Genomic DNA, 22046 nt, shown 5'->3' on the forward strand with positions numbered 1-22046 from the left:
ATATTTTAATCAGTTCAACATCCAAACTTCAATATGTGAATTTTTTTTATGGAAAGTGACTTTCCTCCTTCATTAAATTGAAAAATGATTTAGGCCCACTATGGTGTCACAGCAGGTGCAGGTATAATTAAATGCAGTCGAGTCTAACTGATTAATGTGAACAGAAATCTTTGAAATTGGTCCAGTATTCAGCGGGAAAGCTGTAACCAGCAGCCACGAACCAGGCTGCAATGTAATCATATGAGGCAAATGCACATTGTCAATTTCCGTCCTGTAAAGATGCTGTTTTTGCCATTGACAGGCTCAGGTTGTTATTATAGGTGTCTGACAAGATTATGGAAAGGATCCCTACAGAGATAGACCGTTTTTTAAAGAGTAAAATCCTTTTTCAAATCGCTATCGCGAAACTCACCAGACTCCATTTAAATAAACAGTACTTTTAGCGTGTATAGAGCCAGAATATTTTCACATGTAAATGGGTGAATTAAGGGTTTATTTCTTTTTCTTTAGAATATTTTTGGGACTGCTCTACCAACTGAGCTAACACGGCCACATTAAGCGTTTATTTCAATAAAATCAGAGTGGTGATTGTTAGAACAGTGAAGAGACAAACCAAGACAGCTTTTGATAGTTTTATTTAGTTTTTTTTTTCAACTTTGAGAGAAATGTTTTTTACAATGATAAAATTACTGTTTATTTAAATGGAGTCTGGTGAGTTTGGCAATAGCTATTCCGGGGATGTTTCATGTTAAACAAAAAGGATCTTACTCTTTAACAAAAGGTTGACCTCTGAAGGGATCCTTTCCATAATGTTGTCAGACACTTAGACTAATAATCTGAGTCTGTCAGTGGCAAAAACAAGCACTTTTTGTGGATATAAATTGAAGGTGCGCAATTGCCTAATAACATAACATTGTAGCTTGTTTCTCTTGGTTAATACTGGACTAATTTCATCAGTCACTTAGACACAAAAACATAGAAAAATGGGGCCCAGGTTGAAAAAAACGAAGTTACCTTTCAAATATTTGGATCATCTGAGATAATAGTTCATGGGGCAATAAAACTCTGTTGAAGCTCACTCAAGAAATTCTTTCAAGTTTGATAGCTTTGTAAGGAATCCATCTGTTTCAGTGTAAGGGAGACTGAGATATTCAGGGTATATGAATGTAGAAATCTACTTTCTAGTCATTTTTCTACTTTGCCACTCACTAGCTAATCTAAACTCAATACTCCTGAAAAGTCCTACATATACACCAGCATTTACTGAAAATGCCTGTACTTAATCCCATACAAATTCATATTACTACTGCAACAGTATTTTTTCTGAGGTCAGAGTCAAAGAAGGAAGACATAGTTCCCAAAATTGAGCTAAGAGGGCAATTCATACAAATTACTACTTATTGTAAATGGGACATTTTGTAAGGTATTCTGATTACAACTGCATTAGTGACAGCTCGACAATACATCTTATATTTATCAACACAATGATGTTCAGGTTTTTGTTGGGACTATTGGTCTGGTGGTTTAACTATGGTGTTTCTGGGGTTATTTTGTGGTGGGGTATTGGATGCAATGCAATGTAGGCATTGAAAGGTGTATCTAATATGTTATTTAAGTAATGCTTTGTTTAACCCTAACATCATATGGCTCTCAGTAAGTTCTGCAGCTGACCATGAATGCTTAAATAAACGAAATGCCTTGGAGTAATATTAAGTTCTCTTCTTAGACCAGATAGTCCATGCCTATAACTTGAAATATCCAGACACTGAATTGAAACTGAATTTAAATGTGGGGCACCCAGAGAAGGTTAACAAAAAAGTTGTTAGAACATATTCAGAAATAAATGAGAACAAATGCAAATATTTGCAGCTTTGGTGTCTATCTTGAATTAGTTGAAATGACAGTAAACAGAGCCCAGGCTCTATTTTGTGACCGTCGGCGAGCAGCTCTGTTCTGCCTCATCCTGTACTGTGTGGACTTAGCTGAGGGGTGGCCTCATTCTGGTTTTCTATTTGAAGAAGCTGTAGACAAATGAACCGAGTACCAAGGCCAAAATCACACAGCAGCAGAAGATCATCATTTGTTTCTGGAGAACAGGATGGAAAAGGATACAGAGATAGAAAGGAAGATGATGTTACATTACATTCCCCAATGCTGGAGTTAAAATCACTCAAGACTAATTCAAAACTGAGCACAAATCAAATTTATCAAAACGGAGGGGGTCAAGACCTAACCCAGATGGTTCTAGGCCAGGTCGCACCAGAGCCTTAACCAGAGCCTAATAAATATTCTGTATTCTGTTGATTGGGTCATCTATTTTTGTCACTCAAGACATTACACTGGATTGAAAAACTGGTGTGGTGTGTTCTGAAGTAGAAGGCAGACTTTAAATTGAAATGTCATAAGTAATGTGCCTCTACAATTCAGATGATCTTCCTCCCGCTGTTTTCGGTTATACAACAAACTTAGTTGTTTCATTTCCTTTTGAGAATTTGTCATTTAGAATTAGAATCATAAATACAATAGAGCAGTTCTTGTTTAGAGCCATATGCAGCTGTCATATAATATCAAATATAACATTTATTCTATAATGTATTAACTATTTGGGCAGTTTCATTCCACATTTGCTTGGATATCTACAATTATACAATATGTACATTCTACAAAAAAACAACAATATGAACACTTTCAAAGTGGCCTCCTACACAGAAGTAATTCTCTAGTCTCAACTACTAACCTATCATAGGTGAATGCAACTCCTGGCTTGATCATGGGTTTATGGTTGTCATTGTTATGTTTATGTTATGTGCATCACTCAGTAAATTAGGGCTGCCCCCCCTCTTAGTCGATTAGTCGACTAATTGGTTGTTTTGGTCTAAGATTTCTTTAGTTGATTAGTCATGTTGTAATGCTGAATGACTTATTTCCGAGATGAGCACATCTCTGGTAAACACAAAATATAAAATGGTGCTTTTAGCACGATTCTCTGTGGAGAAACAGTTTTACAGATCTGTCGATTAAATCTACTAATCGATTAGTCAACAAAATCGTATGCGTGTTAGTCATCTAGTAATTTCTTTAGTCAAGGACAGCCCTACAGTCAATGCATTTATTTTATGTATGAAAAAACAATCAGAGGAAACAATATATCACTTGTGGGATTGTTACAACTTTTAAAATGTTTCATTAGGTTATTACATTCATGTTACTGCTGAATCAGTCTCAACTTACCCTGCGCGCCTCCTGCTGGAATTTGGCTGCCTTTTTGGTGTCGGCCACTGCCCTCTCTACAAAGCCCACTGACTGATCCATGTTGCTCTCAATTCTGTCAATCATGCCACCCTGGGGAGGGCAGGACAAGACAGCATAATGCGAGAGAAGCGAACACAGAAAGACAGACAAATAAGAAGTGTTTGTGATATTGACCGTATATGCATTTCAGCAGCAAGAAAGTGCTCCAACTCCTGTGTTTTGTCTTTCAATTTATGTGGGCATGTGTCATATTGTGTAGGTGGACATCTGCTGCTTGCGTTTACCTTTATCTGCATTTTATCAAATAGGTGTGCAGTTTAATATGTGTATAATAATGTACTGAAGGACTGACTGAGCTGGAAGAACATGAGACTTGTCTTGTCTGAGACATGACTTTCTTGTACAGCAGTGACACACTCTCTGGGATCAGCTGCTCATCTTACTGTTATAAGTCATGGTGACTGGTCAGAATCTTCTGGTATTTGTGTTTTATTATGTGTTAATAACAATATGATATTACAAAAGACGTCTGAGGTTTAAAATCTGTGTTAATACAATCTTTCTACATCTAAAACACAGACTCATCTAGTTAGTTACATTGGAACCCTACACAGTTATGGGATAATTAGGGCCCGAGCGCCGACAGCGGCGAAGGCCCTATTGAAACTGAAGGAATTATTATTTTCCCGACAAATGAATTGGCTTTTTGAGGGGCTTAACATATTCAAAAACTCACCAAATTTGGCGGTCGCATCAAGTCTGGTGAAAATGTATGTATTTTAAGGGTTTCGGGAATATGCGCGCAAAAATGGCTCGCTGGCGCCCCCTACAATGTTAAAAAAATTGAGCCCCTGCAGTGCGTTTAACGTAGACTCACGAAACTTGGTACACATATGTATCATGTCAAGATGTACAAAAAACGTCATTGAAGCCATACCCTAAGCCCAACAGGAAGTCCGCCATTTTGATTTCAAAGTTCAAAATTAGTGCGATTTTGGCCATTTCCACGTCGTACTTTAACGAACTCCTCCTAGAGATTTCATCCGATCAACTTCAAATTCGGTCTGTGCCATCTTAAGACATTAAAGATGAAAAGTTGTTAAAAGAAAAACTTTTCGTCATAGGGCATGGCCGTGGCGGGGCGGCCATTTTGTGCGTTTCGCCGCCGAAACAGGAAGTGGGTGTAACTCGAGTGTACATTGTCCGATTGGCTCGAAACTTTTCAGGATTCATAAGAGTCCAACCCTGAGGACAAATAAAGGCCGATATTTACTTAAAGTCATAGCGCCCCCTAGTGGCAACAGGAAGTAGGCCTAAAAGTCAAGGTGCTATACTTTAACGAACTCCTCCTAGAGATTTCATCCGATGTACTTCAAACTTGGTCTCTATCATCCCAACACCTTAAAGATGAAAAGTTATTAAAAGAAAAACTTTTCGTCTGACGGTGTGGGCGTGGCATGGCGGCCATTTTGAGTGTTGAGCGATGAACAAATAAATTGTTGTAACTTGAGTGTACGTTGTCGTATCTGCCCGAAAATTCTCAAGATTGACAAGGGTCCAGGCCTGAGGACACCTACAGGCCATATTTGACTTTTGGTCATAGCGCTGGCAACAGGAAATGCGCCTTATATGACAAACATCATCCGATTTACATGAAACTTAGAATGTGTGGTCTACATGTGATAATGAGCCGGCCCCTATACTATAACCACGCCCACTTACTCAGGCCACGCCCCCTTTCATAACATTTGTACCGTTTAAGGTAGAGTCTTGTGTGAGGTGTCATTGAACTCAGCAGAGAGTTGCTTCTTCATTGGTGATGGTTTGGCCCGCCCCCTATGCTTAAGCCACGCCCCCTTTCATGCATGCTGATCAATCTAAGGTAGAGTCTTGTGTGAGGTGTCATTGAACTCAGCAGAGAGTTCCTTCTTCATTTTTGATGGTTTGGCTCGCCCCGTATGCTTAAGCCACGCCCCCTTTCATAACATTTGAACCGTTTAAGGTAGGGTCTTGTGTGAGGTGTCATTGAACTCAGCAGAGAGTTGCTTCTTCATTGGTGTTGGTTTGGCCCGCCCCCTATGCTTAAGCCACGCCCCCTTTCATAACATTTGAACGATTTAAGGTTGACCATTGTGTGAGGGATCAGTGAACTCAGCAGAGAGTTCCTTCGTCATTGGTGATGGTTTGGCCCGCCCCCTATGTTTAAGCCACGCCCCCTTTCATAAATGCTGACCCATCTAAGGTAGAGTCTTGTGTGAGGTATCGTTGAACTCGGCAGGGAGTTCCCTTTTCATTGGTGACAACTTGTGACGTCTGAGTGCCGCGCAAATGCACGGTTGCAAGGAGCGGCGTCCGCCGGTAACCCCGACATGCGCCGAGGAGCGAGGGCCCGTCCATCGCTGCTTGCAGCTTTAATTAGGGCCCGAGCGCCGACAGCGGCGAAGGCCCTATTGAAACTGAAGGAATTATTATTTTCCCGGCAAATGAATTGGCTTTTTGAGGGGCTTAACATATTCAAAAACTCACCAAATTTGGCGGTCGCATCAAGTCTGGTGAAAATTTACGTATTTTAAGGGTTTCGAGAATAGGCGCGCAAAAATGGCTCGCTAGCGCCCCCTACAATGTTAAAAAAATTGAGCCCCTGCAGTGCGTTTAACGTAGACTCACGAAACTTGGTACACATATGTATCATGTCAAGATGTACAAATAAGCCACGCCCCCTTTCATAACATTTGAACGATTTAAGGTTGACCATTGTGTAAGGTATCAGTGAACTCAGCAGAGAGTTGCTTCTTCATTGGTGATGGTTAGGCCCGCCCCCTATGGCTAAGCCACGCCCCCTTTCATAACATTTGAACGATTTAAGGTTGACCATTGTGTGAGGTATCAGTGAACTCAGCAGAGAGTTGCTTCTTCATTGGTGATGGTTAGGCCCGCCCCCTATGGCTAAGCCACGCCCCCTTTCATAACATTTGAACGATTTAAGGTTGACCATTGTGTGAGGTATCAATGAACTCAGCAGAGAGTTCCTTCTTCATTGGTGATGTTTTGGCCCGCCCCCTATGCTTAAGCCACGCCCCTTTCATAACATTTGAACCAATTAAGGTAGACCCTTGTGTGAGGTATCATTGAACTCAGCAGAGACTTCCTTTTTAATTGGTGATGGGTTGACCCGGCCCCTATAATATAGCCTCGCCCCTTTTTATAACTGGTGACCCATTTAAGGAAGAGTCTTGTGTGAGGTGTCATTGAACTCAGCAGAGAGTTGCTTCTTCATTGGTGATGGTTTGAACATTTGAACCGTTTAAGGTAGGGTCTTGTGTGAGGTGTCATTGAACTCAGCAGAGAGTTGCTTCTTCATTGGTGATGGTTTGGCCCTCCCCCTATGTTCAAGCCACGCCCCCTTTCATAAATGCTGACCCATCTAAGGTAGAGTCTTGTGTGAGGTATCATTGAACGCAGCAGGGAGTTCCCTTTTCATTGGTGACGATTTGCGGTGTCTGAGTGCTGCGCAAATGCACGGTCGCAAGGAGCGGCGACCGCCGGTGACCCCGACGCGCGCAGAGGAGCGAGGGCCCGTCCATCGCTGCTTGCAGCTTTAATTATTATTATTGTTGTTGTGTATTCAAGCGGTTACTCCAATTTATATTATCAATAAACAATATATAGTATATTACATAGTTGGGTGAAATTATGTGTTTTGGTTCTTCTTCTTAACGGAGCAAATACAGACTTTTGCAGATCAGCTGCCCTGTGCTTCACTGAAACCTGGCATGGTGAGAACATGCCGGAAACTTTGTAGGTGTTGTACTGATATCACAGCGTTGAAGAAAATATGCAGTCCTCATCTAGAAACTGTGAACTGTTTTATTCCTGGAAGGATTTTTTCTGGTTCATTTTGGTTGGTGTTTACATTCCACTTCTGGCCTGTTAGGCTCCATCAACACTACCATGTTTTTATATTTAGGCGGCGTTTGAGACAAAAACGATCTCAGAGAAGAGTTTTAGTTCCAGTAGCAGAACTAATCTCTTTCTTTTCTTTACATGTATGTATGTGTATGGTAACCTATGTATATGTTTATGTATTAGTATATGTATGTGTATACATATACGTAAGTGTATATATCCTTTTTGTGTGTGTGTTTGCTTTGAGCATCACTGCACCATAGGGTGGGTATAGAGCATGGGTATAGAAAGCTGTGCATAACTGTAGAATGAACTTTCATCTGGGATTTCTTGTGAAATGACCATTCACATACACTGGGAATGTGCGTACCAGTGTAAACAGGAAGCAGATTGTCCGAGGTTACTCTGTGGTAGAAAATCATGCATGTAGAAGCTGAAAATACTTTAGAGAAAGAACAACAATGGCGAAAAGTAAGACCAGGGATTTATTAGCTTGGAGCGACAACTAGGTGGAACTGTTACTGATAGGTATGTAAGCCTACCTTACCGATAAGACTGACTGACGCGTGTCGCCGTTTCCAAAGGTCTCTGTTTGTGCCCGTCCAGACTACAAAGCATCCTTTAAGAGAAATCCCTGTGAGCTAAAACGTTTAGATTTCCAACTGTTCTGAAGGCTCCGGTTTCAACAGTTTGTTCTACTCTCGGCTAAGTGTTACGCAACTCTAACTGGCTGATTGATGGTCATCTGCTCCAGGTAGGCAGGACTGGAGTGTTTTTTTATGTTATTTTTAAGCCACTGCGGTGTTAACATTGTCCTATGTAACTACATGCTAACGGCAGTAAAAATATCACCGTGGCTGTCAGTGTCGTTAAATTCTCCCCAATTACGGATCACATTACTCCTGAAACAGTACTGGTTATGGAGTATTTGGTTTAAAAGCCTTTATCTGCTGTAAACATTGCTGCTATATTGTATTAGTGTCCACTGCTAACTATAGTAGCTACATGTTAACGGCAGTAAAAGATGTCATCTTGGCTGCCAATTTGTTAAATTCTCCCCAATTTTATGGAGCTAAATCAGGGCCAAATGTTTTGTTAATTTGAAAAATATATGTATAGTTGAAAAACTAAAGCTTGAAATTGAAAATTTAAGTTTTGGTCTAAAACTTGAAAAAATAAAACCATGTATTCAAATTAAAAATAAGTGTACCAATTTTTCTTTCAGTTTGAATAAAATTTAGATTAAATTCTGGAATTATTTTGAATAAATTATAAATTTTCATTTTTCACTTTTTTTCAGTTCCACATTTCATGTTTTCAGATTCAAAACTTATTTTTTTTTTACAGCTTCAAATCTTTTTTTTCACTTTCAGATCAGTTTTTCAGTTTCAGATCAGTTTTTTTCAGTTTCAGACTTTTGGCCCTGATTTTGCTTGGGGGCGTGGCTTCAACTCAGAGGGGCGTGGAATTATGAGTAGCAGCCTAACGGTACAGATCCATATGTCCGACACGACTGAAGCGTGGTGTCGCGACGTCATAGATCAATGGTTGATGCTCCACGCCCCTGACCGGCAGCTGATTGGACGAACGCGTGTCGTGGGTTTGGCTTCTCGAGAATTTCAACAGAGTGTCATGGCGGCTCGTTGAGAAAACGATCTCGTATTTTATGAAAATAGTTCACCGAAACGTGTTTCTGAAAACATTTTAAGCGAGAAATAGGCCATGCAGTTGCTGAATCTGTCTTTATTTCAGATCGACAAAGGTCAGTTTAAAAGATTTTCGTCTACTTATACTGGATAGTCGCATCGCGTTCACCGGATTCATTTGCATAAAGATGGGCATCGGCGAGCTTCTTGACGCGCAACATTTTCTCAAATGCAGCGCCGCCTTCCCGGAATGCTTTGCGTGCATGTTGAAGTCGCTTAACGTCACCCATAGGAATAGAGTGGAGCGCGGCGCGACAGAAGCGTCGCACGGCCAGGTGGATCTGCACCGTAACAAAGAAGGCAGAAGACTCTCCTCAGTCATGTTGCCTTCAGGAAATTGTGTTACTGCGAGAACTATGACTGAATGCTTTCAATCCACCATATTTACATATGATTTTTACTAAATAAACTGATGCCAGTGACAAAGTTCCATTTAAAAAACAGTTTTGGACAACATGTGGTACATATTACACTATAAGAGCAATAAACTGTGCCAGATTGTGCAATTCAGCAGGAAGAATGACTTCTCCCACTTCCACGTACGACTTTGAATGTATGCACCACAGTATTAACTCACCAAGGCAACCTGCTGGTGCCAGCGCACAGGTAAGACATGTGAAAGATATTAGACTTTTTGAATAGATACCTTTTTTGTCATTAACACATAAAGGGAAAATAGGTGGACAGCTGGACAAAGCTGGCAATGAAGCATCGCTAGCACTAAAGTTAGCATTAACACTAGTTTCACACTAGCTGGTGTTTTTACACTAATTTCAGTGTCCAGCTCAAGTTTTTTTACTTTAACGTGTAGTGGTCTTTGTTAACCTCTGTTTGTCAGAATGACCATAACTCGACAGTGGCTGCAGCGAAGAAGGTCTCTTTTCATTTGCTCCTAGAGTAGACAAATACGACTTCACATTAATGCTCTGGCCTGATAAATTGCGTTTTACACACATAATGTTACAGCATGACAGTTATGCCTTACAAAATATGCCAATGGCAAACTTTGAAGGCTTCTACCACACCCTAACTTATGTATCAGAATACACTAACTTGTCTTTTTGTATTTGTATGTCTTACTGTCTGTTTTCTGGACCGTGTGTGTCCGTAATAAAAGCTTTGATTGATTGATTAACAAAGCGCACCAGGACAAGTTATGTTGTTTAAACTTACCATGAAAAGGTAACATTATTAACTTAGCAATGTTAGTTATCTATAATTTTTAAATTTATAAGGCTCTATACGGCTGCAGCCACTGTTGAGCTATTCTGACAAACAGAGGTTAACAAAGACCACTACACGTTAAAGTCAAAAAACTTGAGCTGGACACTGAAATTAGTGTAAAAACATCAGCTAGTGTGAAGCTAACGTTAGTTAATGCTAACTTTAGTGCTAGCGATGCTTCATTTCCAGCTGTCCACCTATTTTCCTCCCAAAAATGCCACTGCGGGGATAATGTCCCAAAGTATCTATTCAAAAAGGCTAATATCTTTCACATGTCTTACCTGTGCGCTGGCGCCGGCGGGTTGCCTTGGCGGAGTGGACGCCATGCTGACTGCCGAGTGAATACTGTGGTGCTAAATTCAAAGTCGTACGTGGAAGTGGAAGGAGTCATTGTTCCTGCTGAACTGCACAATCTGGCATAATTTCTTGCTCTTATAGTGTAATTGGTACCACGTGTTGTCCAAAACAGTTTTTTAAATGGAACTTTGTCACTGGCATCAGTTTGTTTAGTAAAAATCACATGTATATAGTGGATAGAAAGCATTCAGTCATAGTTCTCGCAGTAACACAATTTCCTGAAGGCAACATGACTGAGGAGAGTCTTCTGCCTTCTTTGTTAGGCTGCTACTCATAATTCCACGGCCCTCTGAGTTGAAGCCACACTCCCAAGCAAAATCAGGGCCAAAAGTCTGAAACTGAAAAAAACTGATCTGAAACTGAAAAACTGATCTGAAACTGAAAAAGAAGATTTGAAGCTGTAAAAAAAATAAGTTTTGAATCTGAAAACATGAAATGTGGAACTGAAAACAAATATAAAAGTGAAAAATGAAAATTTATAATTTATTCAAAATAATTCCAGAATTTAATCTAAATTTTATTCAAACTGAAAGAAAAATTGGTACACTTATTTTTAGTTTGAATACATGGTTTTATTTTTTCAAGTTTTAGACCAAAACTTAAATTTTCAATTTCAAGCTTTAGTTTTTCAACTATATATATATTTTTCAAATTAACAAAACATTTGGCCCTGATTTAGCTCCATTCAATTTTGGGTCACATTACTGCTGAAACATGTCTGATTGGGTAGTGTTTGGTTCAGAAGCCTTTATTTGCGATTTCTCATGGTGCTGCTTCGTTCCGTTTTTAGGCGCTGATACCGTGGATGCTCCGGAGCTCGAGCACCCACGTGTGCCAGACTGCCAGTAGGCTATATTCATTTAAAATTAAACATTGCAGTTGGTGCTAGGTGGACTGTCATAATGTGATTGGTTATGTTGCTGTCAGTCCCCTGCTCCATATCCTATCCACCAATCACAGCGTCTCTCGGATGAAAACGCCTCTTTGGCAGTGTTGGGAGTAACGGTGTTTAAGTATAACGGCATTACTAACGGCGTTATTTTTTCAGTAACGGAGTAATCTAATTAATTACTTTTCCCATTGTTGCAACGCTGTTATCGTTACTGAGAATGTAAAGTGGCGCGTTACTACAATTTGGTTGAATGAAGCGCGAGGTGTCAGGCTTTGGCTACACATCAGCTGCCTGGAGAGAGCAGGGGTGGGGATGATGACACCGTTGCAAATGCGATGATGATTGGCTGGGTGAGCGGATGCCCTGCTCACGCTGTCTCACTGCACGCTCTGACTACCACTAAACACAAGACAGCGACAATGGCGACGAGCCAGGGAAATTCAAAGGTAGCGTTCTCGAACTGGAAGTACCGGCACTACTTCTCGCTCATTGAAATTAAAGGCAAGAATGTTTATGTAACATGCACGCAACTCGAATCTTATGAAGCACCTCACATCAACACATGCTAACACGACACTTGTTGCTACTGCTAACCCAACCTCAAGCCCAAATGCAGCTAGCGTGAGCTCCAGGAGACAGAGCCACTCTGTTAAAACAAGCAACGCTCGATTTTTCTGTATATAGTGTTTTTATTCTTCAATCAGTTAATATAAACATCTTTGACGTTAAAGATGTTATAGAACGTAATAGCGTTATAGAACATAAAAAATAACGTCACAGTTACTTTGCTGAGTAACTAATTACTTTTACAACGTGGTAACTGAGTTACTAACTCAATTACTTTTTGGGAGAAGTAATTTGTAACTGTAACTAATTACTTTTTTTAAAGTAAGATGACCAACACTGCTCTTTAGTGACCCGCCTCCATATCAGTTAAAACTTTTCATCTCCAATCCTATCTGTATTTGTGAGAAGTGGCACTGTCCTGAGTTGAAAGATAGCCTACTTTATGGCTTTATTATCGAGTTAATAGGCATGTCTGTTCGTGCCGGCCGCTGTCCATTTCCTAAGGTTCTGAAATGCAAACATTTTGTGACCAGTGTTGGGCAAGTTACTTCCAAAATGTAATACATTATAGATTACTAGTTACTGTCATTTGAGAGTAATTAGTTATATTACAATATTACTGTCTCTGAATTGTAATGCGTTACACTACTTTTGCATTACTTTTGAGTTACTTTCACCAAAATAACAGGGGATGTTTGATTTGGCAGCTAGCTTGTGAATTTCACCACCGGATCAATAAAGTCTCCTATTTATCCACTTTAATACATCATAGATTATTCATATTTTGTATAATTAATATAAATATGCAAAGTAACTAAATCTATAAAAAATAGATAAGTAAAACGTATAATAGGCAAGTAGGAGAAAATGAAAATACTCAATTAAAAGTACGGCATTGTTGTAAAATGTTTGTTTATAGCACTTGAATAAGAAATTCATGTTGTTTAGGTTAAAACACTCTAAAGGAAATGTTCAATTATAGTGTGATTAAAACTCACTATTTACATTATTTACAGTACTTGATTTACAGCTGGTTTGTGAAAAGGTAGCCTAAACAACCTTATTTAACAGTAATTTAGTTTTACTGCGAATAGTCACAGGAAGTGCTTTTATTTTGAAGTAAGCTACACGGAAGTTGTCTGTTGTGTAGCCTACTCTTGCTAGCTTACTGAGATGCAACATGTCCGTCAGGTTCAAGTTGTTCACTTTCTTGTTTGTAAAACTGCAACATATTGAACAGTAAATGGTCACAGTAAAAGACAAGCGTTTTTGGTCGTCATTCGAAGCCATTCCACTACAGGCATAGTTACTCTCCACGGCTGATAAAATGCAATGATATTTACGTGTAGCAAGCCTCAACATTAATTCCCGACATGTTTATATCTGTCAGCCGCTGACGTACCGTCACCTGTTGGGACATACATGCTGTCCGTACCGTCTCTGGCTCTGACCACGGGAACAGAAACAGGACAGCTCACTTCAATGCAGTGTAATAACTCCTGAAAATAATATCCATCTCGCAAATGTATTTGTCTCTGCAGTCATCTCAACCATCGAATACAGCGACAGGAAAATAATACGGCTTTTTTTTTTTTCCTGTGAAGAAATGTGTCGCGGTGTTGGTGAATTCTTAAAAAAAACAATGCACCACTAAATGTTGCGTTAAAATGCGTTGTAACTCGCGTTACTGAGATTGTAACGAGTATAATATTACCGAAATGTAATTAGTAATGCGTTATATTACTGCGTTACAGCAAAAAGGAATACATTACTGTAATTGTGTTACTTTTGTAACGCGTTACTCCCAACACTGTTTGTGACTACTTTTTTTTTTTTTAAGGGCGTGCGCACCCACGGAGGAAAACATAAATTGGCGCCTATGGTTCCATTACAATCTAAGATGGACAAAACATACATACACCAAGACTGATAATAAAAAATGTGACTTAAGCTGTAATCTTGGCGGCCAATGCTGGTCATTTCTCCCCAAATTCGGGTTACTTTACTGCTGGGACATGTCCGGTTGTGAAGTATTTGGTTTAGAAGCCTGTATTGGTGGTTTTTCACGCTACAAAGTCCTACTATATACTCAGTTGCAGTAGCTCCAGCTTCAACTAGTGTTGACGAACTGACCGAAGAGCCGGTTAATTAACCCGACTCGTGTCACTGAGCCGGGAGAATCGAGTGCCATACGTCAATGAACCGACTCACTCCTATTCTCTTAATACATCCATGCATTCGTGCCGTTGTGTGTAGCTGGTATTCTTCTGCTAGACTGCTACTGTGTGTGTAGTAATCTAGTTCATTAGCGCCTCCACTGGAGTGGTGGTAGAATCAATCAGGAAATGGCCTAGACCGCGCACCAGGCTACTGAACGAGACCGAATGTAAGCCCGTTAGCCCGTGCTAGCTAGCCAGATCAAGTTTTCAAATGTAAAGATCAGAGTAAACACTGACACTGGTGGAGAAGATGAGCTCAAGCTAGCAAGACCAAATATGTAAGTAAGTAAACGATGTGCTACTCTATGTAACTTTATTTTTTTATAAATAATTATGAGAGCCGTGCCCTTTTCTTCACTTGAGCACCTGCCCCCCAAAATGTCTATGCACAGCACTGCCTATTAATAATCCCCAGTTGTATTATAGGGATCGAGTTGTCTTGAAATCTTAATTCAAATGACGTTTTTCAGACTTTTGAAGTTTCAAAACCGTATATTAATCTCTATCGTTAGTTGTTGTTGTGTGTGTGTGTGTGTGTGTGTGTGTGTGTGTGTGTGTGTGTGTGTGTGTACCTGATTCTCAACCAGCATGGCAATATCAACAAACATGTCATGGAGCTCTTTGATGCTACTTTCCAGCCTCATAATGTCTTTGTGACGAGCCTCGATCTCATTCAGGGCCTGCTGGTTGATCTTAGAGTCCATGATCTGGGGAGGGAGGGGGTGTGTGGGGAAACAAAGACAGACAAAATGACATCCGCGAAAGAACGAGAATACATCAAAGGATGAATAAAAGATCAGATAATTAGAAAACAAGTTACTATTTAATTGTGGCAATGACGCAAAACGTACATATTCAAACATCTAATGAAATATCAAGTTCAACAAGGGGTTGAATCAAAAGAAGCAATACTTGCACAGTCTAATGAACACAAAAAGTTCATAAGCTTTTCATCCATTTTTGTTGAGACTGTTTTAGAGAGCTGCTGATTCAACCGCATATTAAGTGCCATATGTACACATAATATATAATGTACACTTTGCACTATCCAGTCCAACACAACAACACCATACATTACCAATCTACCCGTGTAACAGTCTTAACTAAACATTTTGGGCTTTACTACAGTGCTATTTACTGCAATAATAGTGCATAGAATTGCATTTTTTTGTAGTTGTGTTTAAGGCTGCACCTAACAATTATTTTCAATAATCAATTAACCCTTTCTGCCCACATTAGTATTTTTGATTGATTGATTAGTATCTTCAAACTCCCTAAAATCAGCACAACCTAGGCTATAAGGTTATGTAAGTTAATAAACCATATTAATAATAATAAATAATAAAAGTATTGAAAGTGTGTCATAAATAAATAAAAAAAATCTAAAATCAAATGTGTTTTCATCAAATTGTACTAAATAAACACACAAAACGTATTGATCAAAAGATTTCTAAATGTAGAAAAAATCTAAACACTCCATATATTATTTGAGCTATGTACATTTTAAGTTTTTGAGATGTTCTCATTTTTATGAGCAGATTCTAAAGGGGTTTTGAAAGTTTCATCTGCAATAGGATAATGTATGATAATTTAAAATAATGATAATTTTAAATGGTTTTATACAGGATCATGTAAACAACGACCTCCAGCTGCCATAACGGGAAAATACTCAGTCACCATCGCTAGTTATCAGCCCGTTTTGGACCGGATGTCATGTGACGTGATGATGTCATCACAAGCGTCAATGTAATGGTGTAAAAGACAGAAGCCCTAAGCCTTTTGCTGCAACATAAAAAAATAAAAGAATGACTGCCCTAGCTGTTATAGTTTTTATTGTCGATCAATTTAAATAGCATAATGTAAACAACGTTCTCCCTTTAGTGCATGTATTTACATACAGATCCACACACTGTCAGTCTTACCCCAGCAGTGAAGACAGCCGAGTTACCTCCCTCCAGCATCTCGTCCAGTTCCTCGTCAGTCGTTGCTTTTCCCGCTGTGATGAACAGAAAGGACTTATTAGGTTATACAACATTACATTGCATTGTTACATAAATACCTGTTAAAAGCTGACAGGCCTGGTTAATTACAGAAGGTAAAGACAGACTGACAGACTGATTAAAGCAACTGCCAGCCAGTGCCCTGAGACATGCCTGTGTAAAATCAAATGAATCACTGATAACAGCTTGTTTAAAGTGGATTCAACCTGACTGAAGTTCATAAAAAACTCCACAGGGTCTGTAAAGTGTGTAACACCCATATCATCTGTGCCCTACTTATATTACTGATGTAAAAAGTGATCAGTAGACCCATATTGCTGCCAGTACCATGTTAAGTGGCCCTCATGAGGTTTGGTTATAGTATACATATTTCAATGTAAGTGGTATTACAAAACTTCAGCCTCACTTGAGTCTTGATGATTCATCAATTACAAAAGTCATATTCAAACCTGACTGTAACAGGTCAGAATTGGCTTTATCATATCTGGCATCTACATCCTATACATGGTTAATGCTCTTGTTCCAAACTATGACCTGTAGAAAATGTTAAGTGGCTTTCATCATCACGTTAAAAGCAGACATAAAACCTTTATGTCTGACAACAACAAGCTGCAATAGAGATTATAAGCATATGGTAATAGACATAAGACACCATGTCACAAGTTTACATAATGCCATTATGGCTGACATGGACAAAAATGAAATGTGCTTTATAGGAAAATAATCAGAAGACCAAGTCATGTTTAACGGAGTCATAACACTATTTGTTACATTGTGTGACTGTGACAGGTGGAGTAGATCTAAAATGTGTTAATGTAATGTAAATAGTTATTGACAAAGCCATTACCGCCATGTCCAAAATTATTAAATTTCTGCTCAACTCAACACCAAAATACTATATGTGTCCTTAACAATGTTTACTTTACAGTAAGTAAGCTAACCTATCATCCGTTTGTCTGATTGTAGCATGTTGTAATCAGGGCCACACAAAATCTGTGGACACAGAATTCCACAGATTTTAAACAAATTAAAAAAACTTAAAATAAAACTCCGAATGTTAACACATCTCCACCCCTAGCAGAAAAACTCTGCTAAATTCCGCAGAATTTCGTTCTGCATCATTGCTGAAAACTGTAAAAATAAAAAAAATTAAAAATTAAAAATTAAAAATTAAAAATAAATAAATAAATAAATAAATAATAAAAATAAAAATAAATAAAAGAATCTGCGGCATTACAGTAGCACTAGTAATGATCAACTATGACATACTGATTTCCAGTTGTCGGGCAATTCGTCCTTTGCTCTTATCTCTGAAGTCCACTTGAGCCTCGTTGTATTTTGTCATCACCTCTACAAACTTCTTGGCCAGGATAGCATGCTGGGATAATGAGAATGCCTTGTTAATTAACTTAAAAGGTGAGGAAATGTGTAATGACAGTCACATAACACATATCATAATGTGCACTGGATTTTCCCCTGAATGCCATTAATAAGAAAACAATTTTGACCAGATACATGTTTTTAGTTTAAGGAGGTTGAGAGATAAAATTGTGTTCTGGCTTTTTAAAGCACTGTAAAGGTATTGAGTGTTCCCTCCAAATTCTTATTCATGCCAAGGTGTAAGAGCCTCTGCAACAACATTTAAGCAATCCTGGGACACTAAAAAACTCCACTGAAACAATCATAATCCAAAAACAATTTGTACTTGTTTAGGAACTGTTTTTGTTATTTAATTAAGGGGCCACCAGAGTAGTTTTGTGGCCTCTAACCTAAAAAGACGTGACCTTCCCCTCATCAATAATAATTTTCCTATGACCCTCCAAAACAATTTCAAAAAAAGGAATGACCCTCCCCTTGCATGCAAGTTTGCACTTAGCAAAGAAGTATAGATACCATTTGATTTTTACAGCCATGATGTACAGGAGTTAACCTCTGCATTCTCATCTTACACATCACACTCCTCTATTATGGTGTGGTGGCCATTTCAGTAGATTTACTTACTAACATTGTTGTGGAAACACAATAAGCATGGAAACTAAATGCACACTTCATGCATTACTGCATTACTTCAAATACTAAGTTACTCCTCTAGTAAACTAGTATTCATATGAAATAAAACAATAAAACATTGAGACCATTCAGCAAAGGACGCTGGGATATAACCAGTTCAACACTGGTTGCTATGGACTTGTCACTATCGTCATTGTATATTTAAGCACATAGGTAAAGCTGCCGAAGCTGAACATTATATTCCAAAACACATATGTTTATTTTTAAAGTTTTTAAGTTACATTGTAACAATTTAACAATTCGATAGACAGACGCTTAAATTCAACTAAAATGTAACCGTGAACAATCAGTGTTGGACATACATTCTGTTGAGATGCCTCTCCAAACGCAGAAACGAAGCGCAGTCACACCATAAAACGTTAAGACACGTTGAGAAAAAAGATCCCTATTTTGCCGTAATCCAATGACACAGAAAAAAAAGTAATCCACAGTGATCAGTAGATCCACAAAAAGGTAAATGACACGGTGTATCCAGCAAGGCCGATATGAGCGTCACATACGAGGCCTCTCCACTTCGCCGTTTAAACAAAGTGGAATGAACGTATAAAAGTCCAAATCTACACAAAACCCGCAATCAATTAGTAAGCTGACATCACATTTATATACATGGCATTTAGGAAACCTTTATTGCAAGGTTGGCACGGCAAGATGTCCAGACTAGTGCAATAGTAACTTTCGTTTTTTGCGTCCTGCTGCTCCCATCGTCAGCCAGGTAATAATTTTTTTTACCAAAGCAGTATATGAAATCAGATGTATTACCTATCACCATTTAGTTGTTTTGTGTTATTTAAGATATTTATTTAATATCTGGTCATGCCAGATGTAATTATTCCACTAATTTTTTAAACAATGCAATTACCCGTTTGAGCCACCAGGGGGGCCCCCCCCCAGCAAACTCCACGTATGCGGTCAGACCATCTGCTAGGGGGCCGAGACTGAGAGCTACATGGATAAATATGCACCAAACAAGCCACTTTGAAATTTTGCTCTTTTCATGACTAAAAAAGTTGGGTGACCCCCCCACCCAGACTAAAAAATGTTGGATGACCCTCCCCTCAGCAGAAAATAAAAAGACATGACCCTCCCCTATTTTCCTCCGGTGGTCCATTCCATAAATACCGAACGGTCCCTTAGGTCATTCTTAACGTTTCCTAAACTCTTTTTTAGTTTCTTAAATGTTTACACACAACCAAAGATAGCAAGTACTCAAAAAACGACTTTTATTCACAGAGAGAAAAGAAACAGAAATAAAGCAGTTTTCAGGTCTTGCTGCAGGTGCTTCTCAGCATTCTAACAAGGGAGAAGGGATAAGAACTGCCACCTGCTCAAGAAATGTGCAAACTCAAACCCCTTTTTAACTTTGGGCCCCAGTTCTATTTACTGTAGAAGGTTGGTCAAGTAAACGTCATTTAATGTTGTTATCTAATATTGTCTGACCTGTGATTTGCGTATCCTGAGGTCGGCTGAGGTCCTCTCATCTGTGTTGGACTCAAGCTGGCGCTCAATACCTGATGCACACAGACAAAAGTGAAAGAGAAAATATGGCTTCAAAAGTAACACAAGATGAGACACAACAGAAACATGTATGGACTATACTAGTATCAGTAAACTATTATCTACTCAGGCATGAAATTGAAAATTGAAAATGAATGACTTCTACAGGGAGCAGAGGTAGACATTTACACTCACAATGCAGTATCAAAATGCTACTTATATGAGACATGTTAAAGGGGGTGATAGAATGCAAAACCAAGTTTACCTTGCCATAGTTGAATTACGACAGTTCGGTGGGTAAAACAGGCATACAAAGAACCTCAAAGTCCCATTGACACCTCTTTCCTATGCAAATTTCACAATTTGAAACTGCTGCTGAAAACGGGCGGATCTCAACCAAGCTAAAAGTTGATGTCAATTCCTACCTTATTTGGCTCTACCTTCTATCTTTGTAACGCCCCAAAATTTACATAGGCCACTGACTGATCTGAGGTCAGTTAGTCTTTTGAATAGGTCGCGCAGATCTCAGAAATTTTATACATTGTTCGTCTGCTATTTCATTACTAAATTCACTTCTGAGACTTTTTTATGCGAGAAATCAACTACGTAGAGCTCAAATATGGGCCGTTTTACTAAAATTGATGGCTAATTGCAAATTTTGTCCAAATTGCCAAATGATGCCTGTTTCTTGAACAGTAATAGCGTTACTGAAGGCTAGCTCTAGCTCCATAGTTACGTTACTCCAAGCTTCTTCCCTTGTGAACACCTCCGCTCTTCACTCTTCACACACTATGCTCCGATCTGCACACTGCTGTTTACCTTTTCCTGCTACAACTGAATTCCCGCGGGACTTCAGCGCAAGACTACAGCCAGCCTTCTGTAACGCTGTTACTTTACAAGAAACAGGCATCATTTGGCCCGTTTCCATGTAGTTACATAGTCACTGATATGATCATAACCACTACAGTGCTAAATTACCTATTTTTGAGGGGGAAATAAACTTTTTTCGGCGCAAAATTTTCGCTGCGAAAAGCAGGTGGCTGTCTGGAGGACATCCACCAGACCAGCGGGTGCCCGTGGATTGTTGTCGGCCACGGCATTCGGGGAAGGCGGGGAGGAAGTAAAAGGATGCCGGTCGGGCCTGTTAGCCTGACTAAGACAACTAGCACACAGTTCGCCACTGCAGAGACTACTATTCACCAACGCCAGATGGGTCGCACACAAAATGGATATATATGCTACAAATACACACAGAACTGCTGCTTGATGATTATTACCGAAGCCTGGCTGAACACACTCACTCATCCCAGACGGCAGCTAGAAGCTAACAGGGTAGGTGAATTTAAACAATGTCTGAGTTGAAAACACATCTTGTTGTCATGTAAGGGCCCTGTTCATGTTGCACAGACATTTTAACTGCATTTTGTGTCTGTTAAGAGGCACAAAGGCACTCTTTATGATATGCCCCCAAAACTGCCGTTTTAGCTAAGTGGCAGCTGGATAATGATAATTTTTGTACCATTATTCTTATTTTAATTGAAAAATATAAAAATTTTAAAAATAGAATTTTTATCATAGTGTAATTGTTGCGAGGATCTGTACCAAAAAAAGATTTTTCTTTAGTCTGTAGGATAGGATTTGTAGGCTGCGACGTCTCTGCAGCATCACAATACTTCATTCAGAATGGTTTGACACATATTTGCCTTTAACAAATATTGTGCCCCCCACCCCCACCTGCGATTTTGATATTGCACTAGTCCATATTGCTATTTCGATAAATTGCGATTAATTGTGCAGCCCCAATATAATTGCCACTGCGCATCATGCTATCTGCTATAATTATTATGAAATCATACATCTGTATCAGTGTCTCTGTGTCCCAACCGGCAGCGGCAGATGGCCGCCCACCGAGAGTCAGGGTCTGTCTGAGGTTTCTGCCTGTTTAAAGGACGTTTTACCTCGCTTCTGTCGCACCAAAGTTTTTGCTCTTGGGTGGAATTGTTGTAAATTATAGTGTGGTCTAGACCTACTCTATCTGTAAAGTGTCCTAAGCAACCCGTTCTCACTCCGAACTCGTAAAATACAGACGCTTGGGCAGTGGCTGTCAGCGTCAGATACGACGCAAAAAGCGCCCTTCAGCGTGTGTGTAGAACGCATCGGGGAGAGCAGCAGCTACACGGTGCTTGAAGATGACGTAGCATTAAGAGCAACTACGGTAGTGAGTAGTATGAAAGTCCGAAAATCTGCATAGGGAGGTTGGTTGGGGTGGTGGATGGGTCAAAAAACACAGGACTTTCACCCAGGAGACCTAAACCCAACTGTCCCGTTCTTCTTTTCCTAAACCCAACTCTACCGTTCT

At 39.4% G+C, this 22046-nt stretch overlaps 1 protein-coding gene across 1 annotated transcript in view; it reads right to left on the reverse strand.

Moving 5' to 3' along the window:
• Positions 1-1411: 1411 nt before the first annotated feature.
• The window catches only part of zgc:165520 (uncharacterized protein LOC571872 homolog), a 24296-nt gene continuing 3661 nt past the window's right edge, over positions 1412-22046 (reverse strand). Inside the window, exons 5-10 of the mRNA XM_031295399.2 lie at positions 19631-19701; positions 17393-17501; positions 16046-16119; positions 14696-14830; positions 3232-3342; positions 1412-2086 (exon numbers count right to left, since the gene is read on the reverse strand). Of these exons, the coding sequence (XP_031151259.1) occupies positions 2009-2086; positions 3232-3342; positions 14696-14830; positions 16046-16119; positions 17393-17501; positions 19631-19701 (578 nt within the window). The 3' untranslated portion in view covers positions 1412-2008. The remainder of the gene's footprint in view (positions 2087-3231; positions 3343-14695; positions 14831-16045; positions 16120-17392; positions 17502-19630; positions 19702-22046) is intronic.

This window comes from Sander lucioperca, chromosome 4 (genome assembly GCF_008315115.2).
Source record: "Sander lucioperca isolate FBNREF2018 chromosome 4, SLUC_FBN_1.2, whole genome shotgun sequence".
In the NCBI taxonomy this organism is placed as follows: Eukaryota; Metazoa; Chordata; class Actinopteri; order Perciformes; family Percidae; genus Sander; species Sander lucioperca.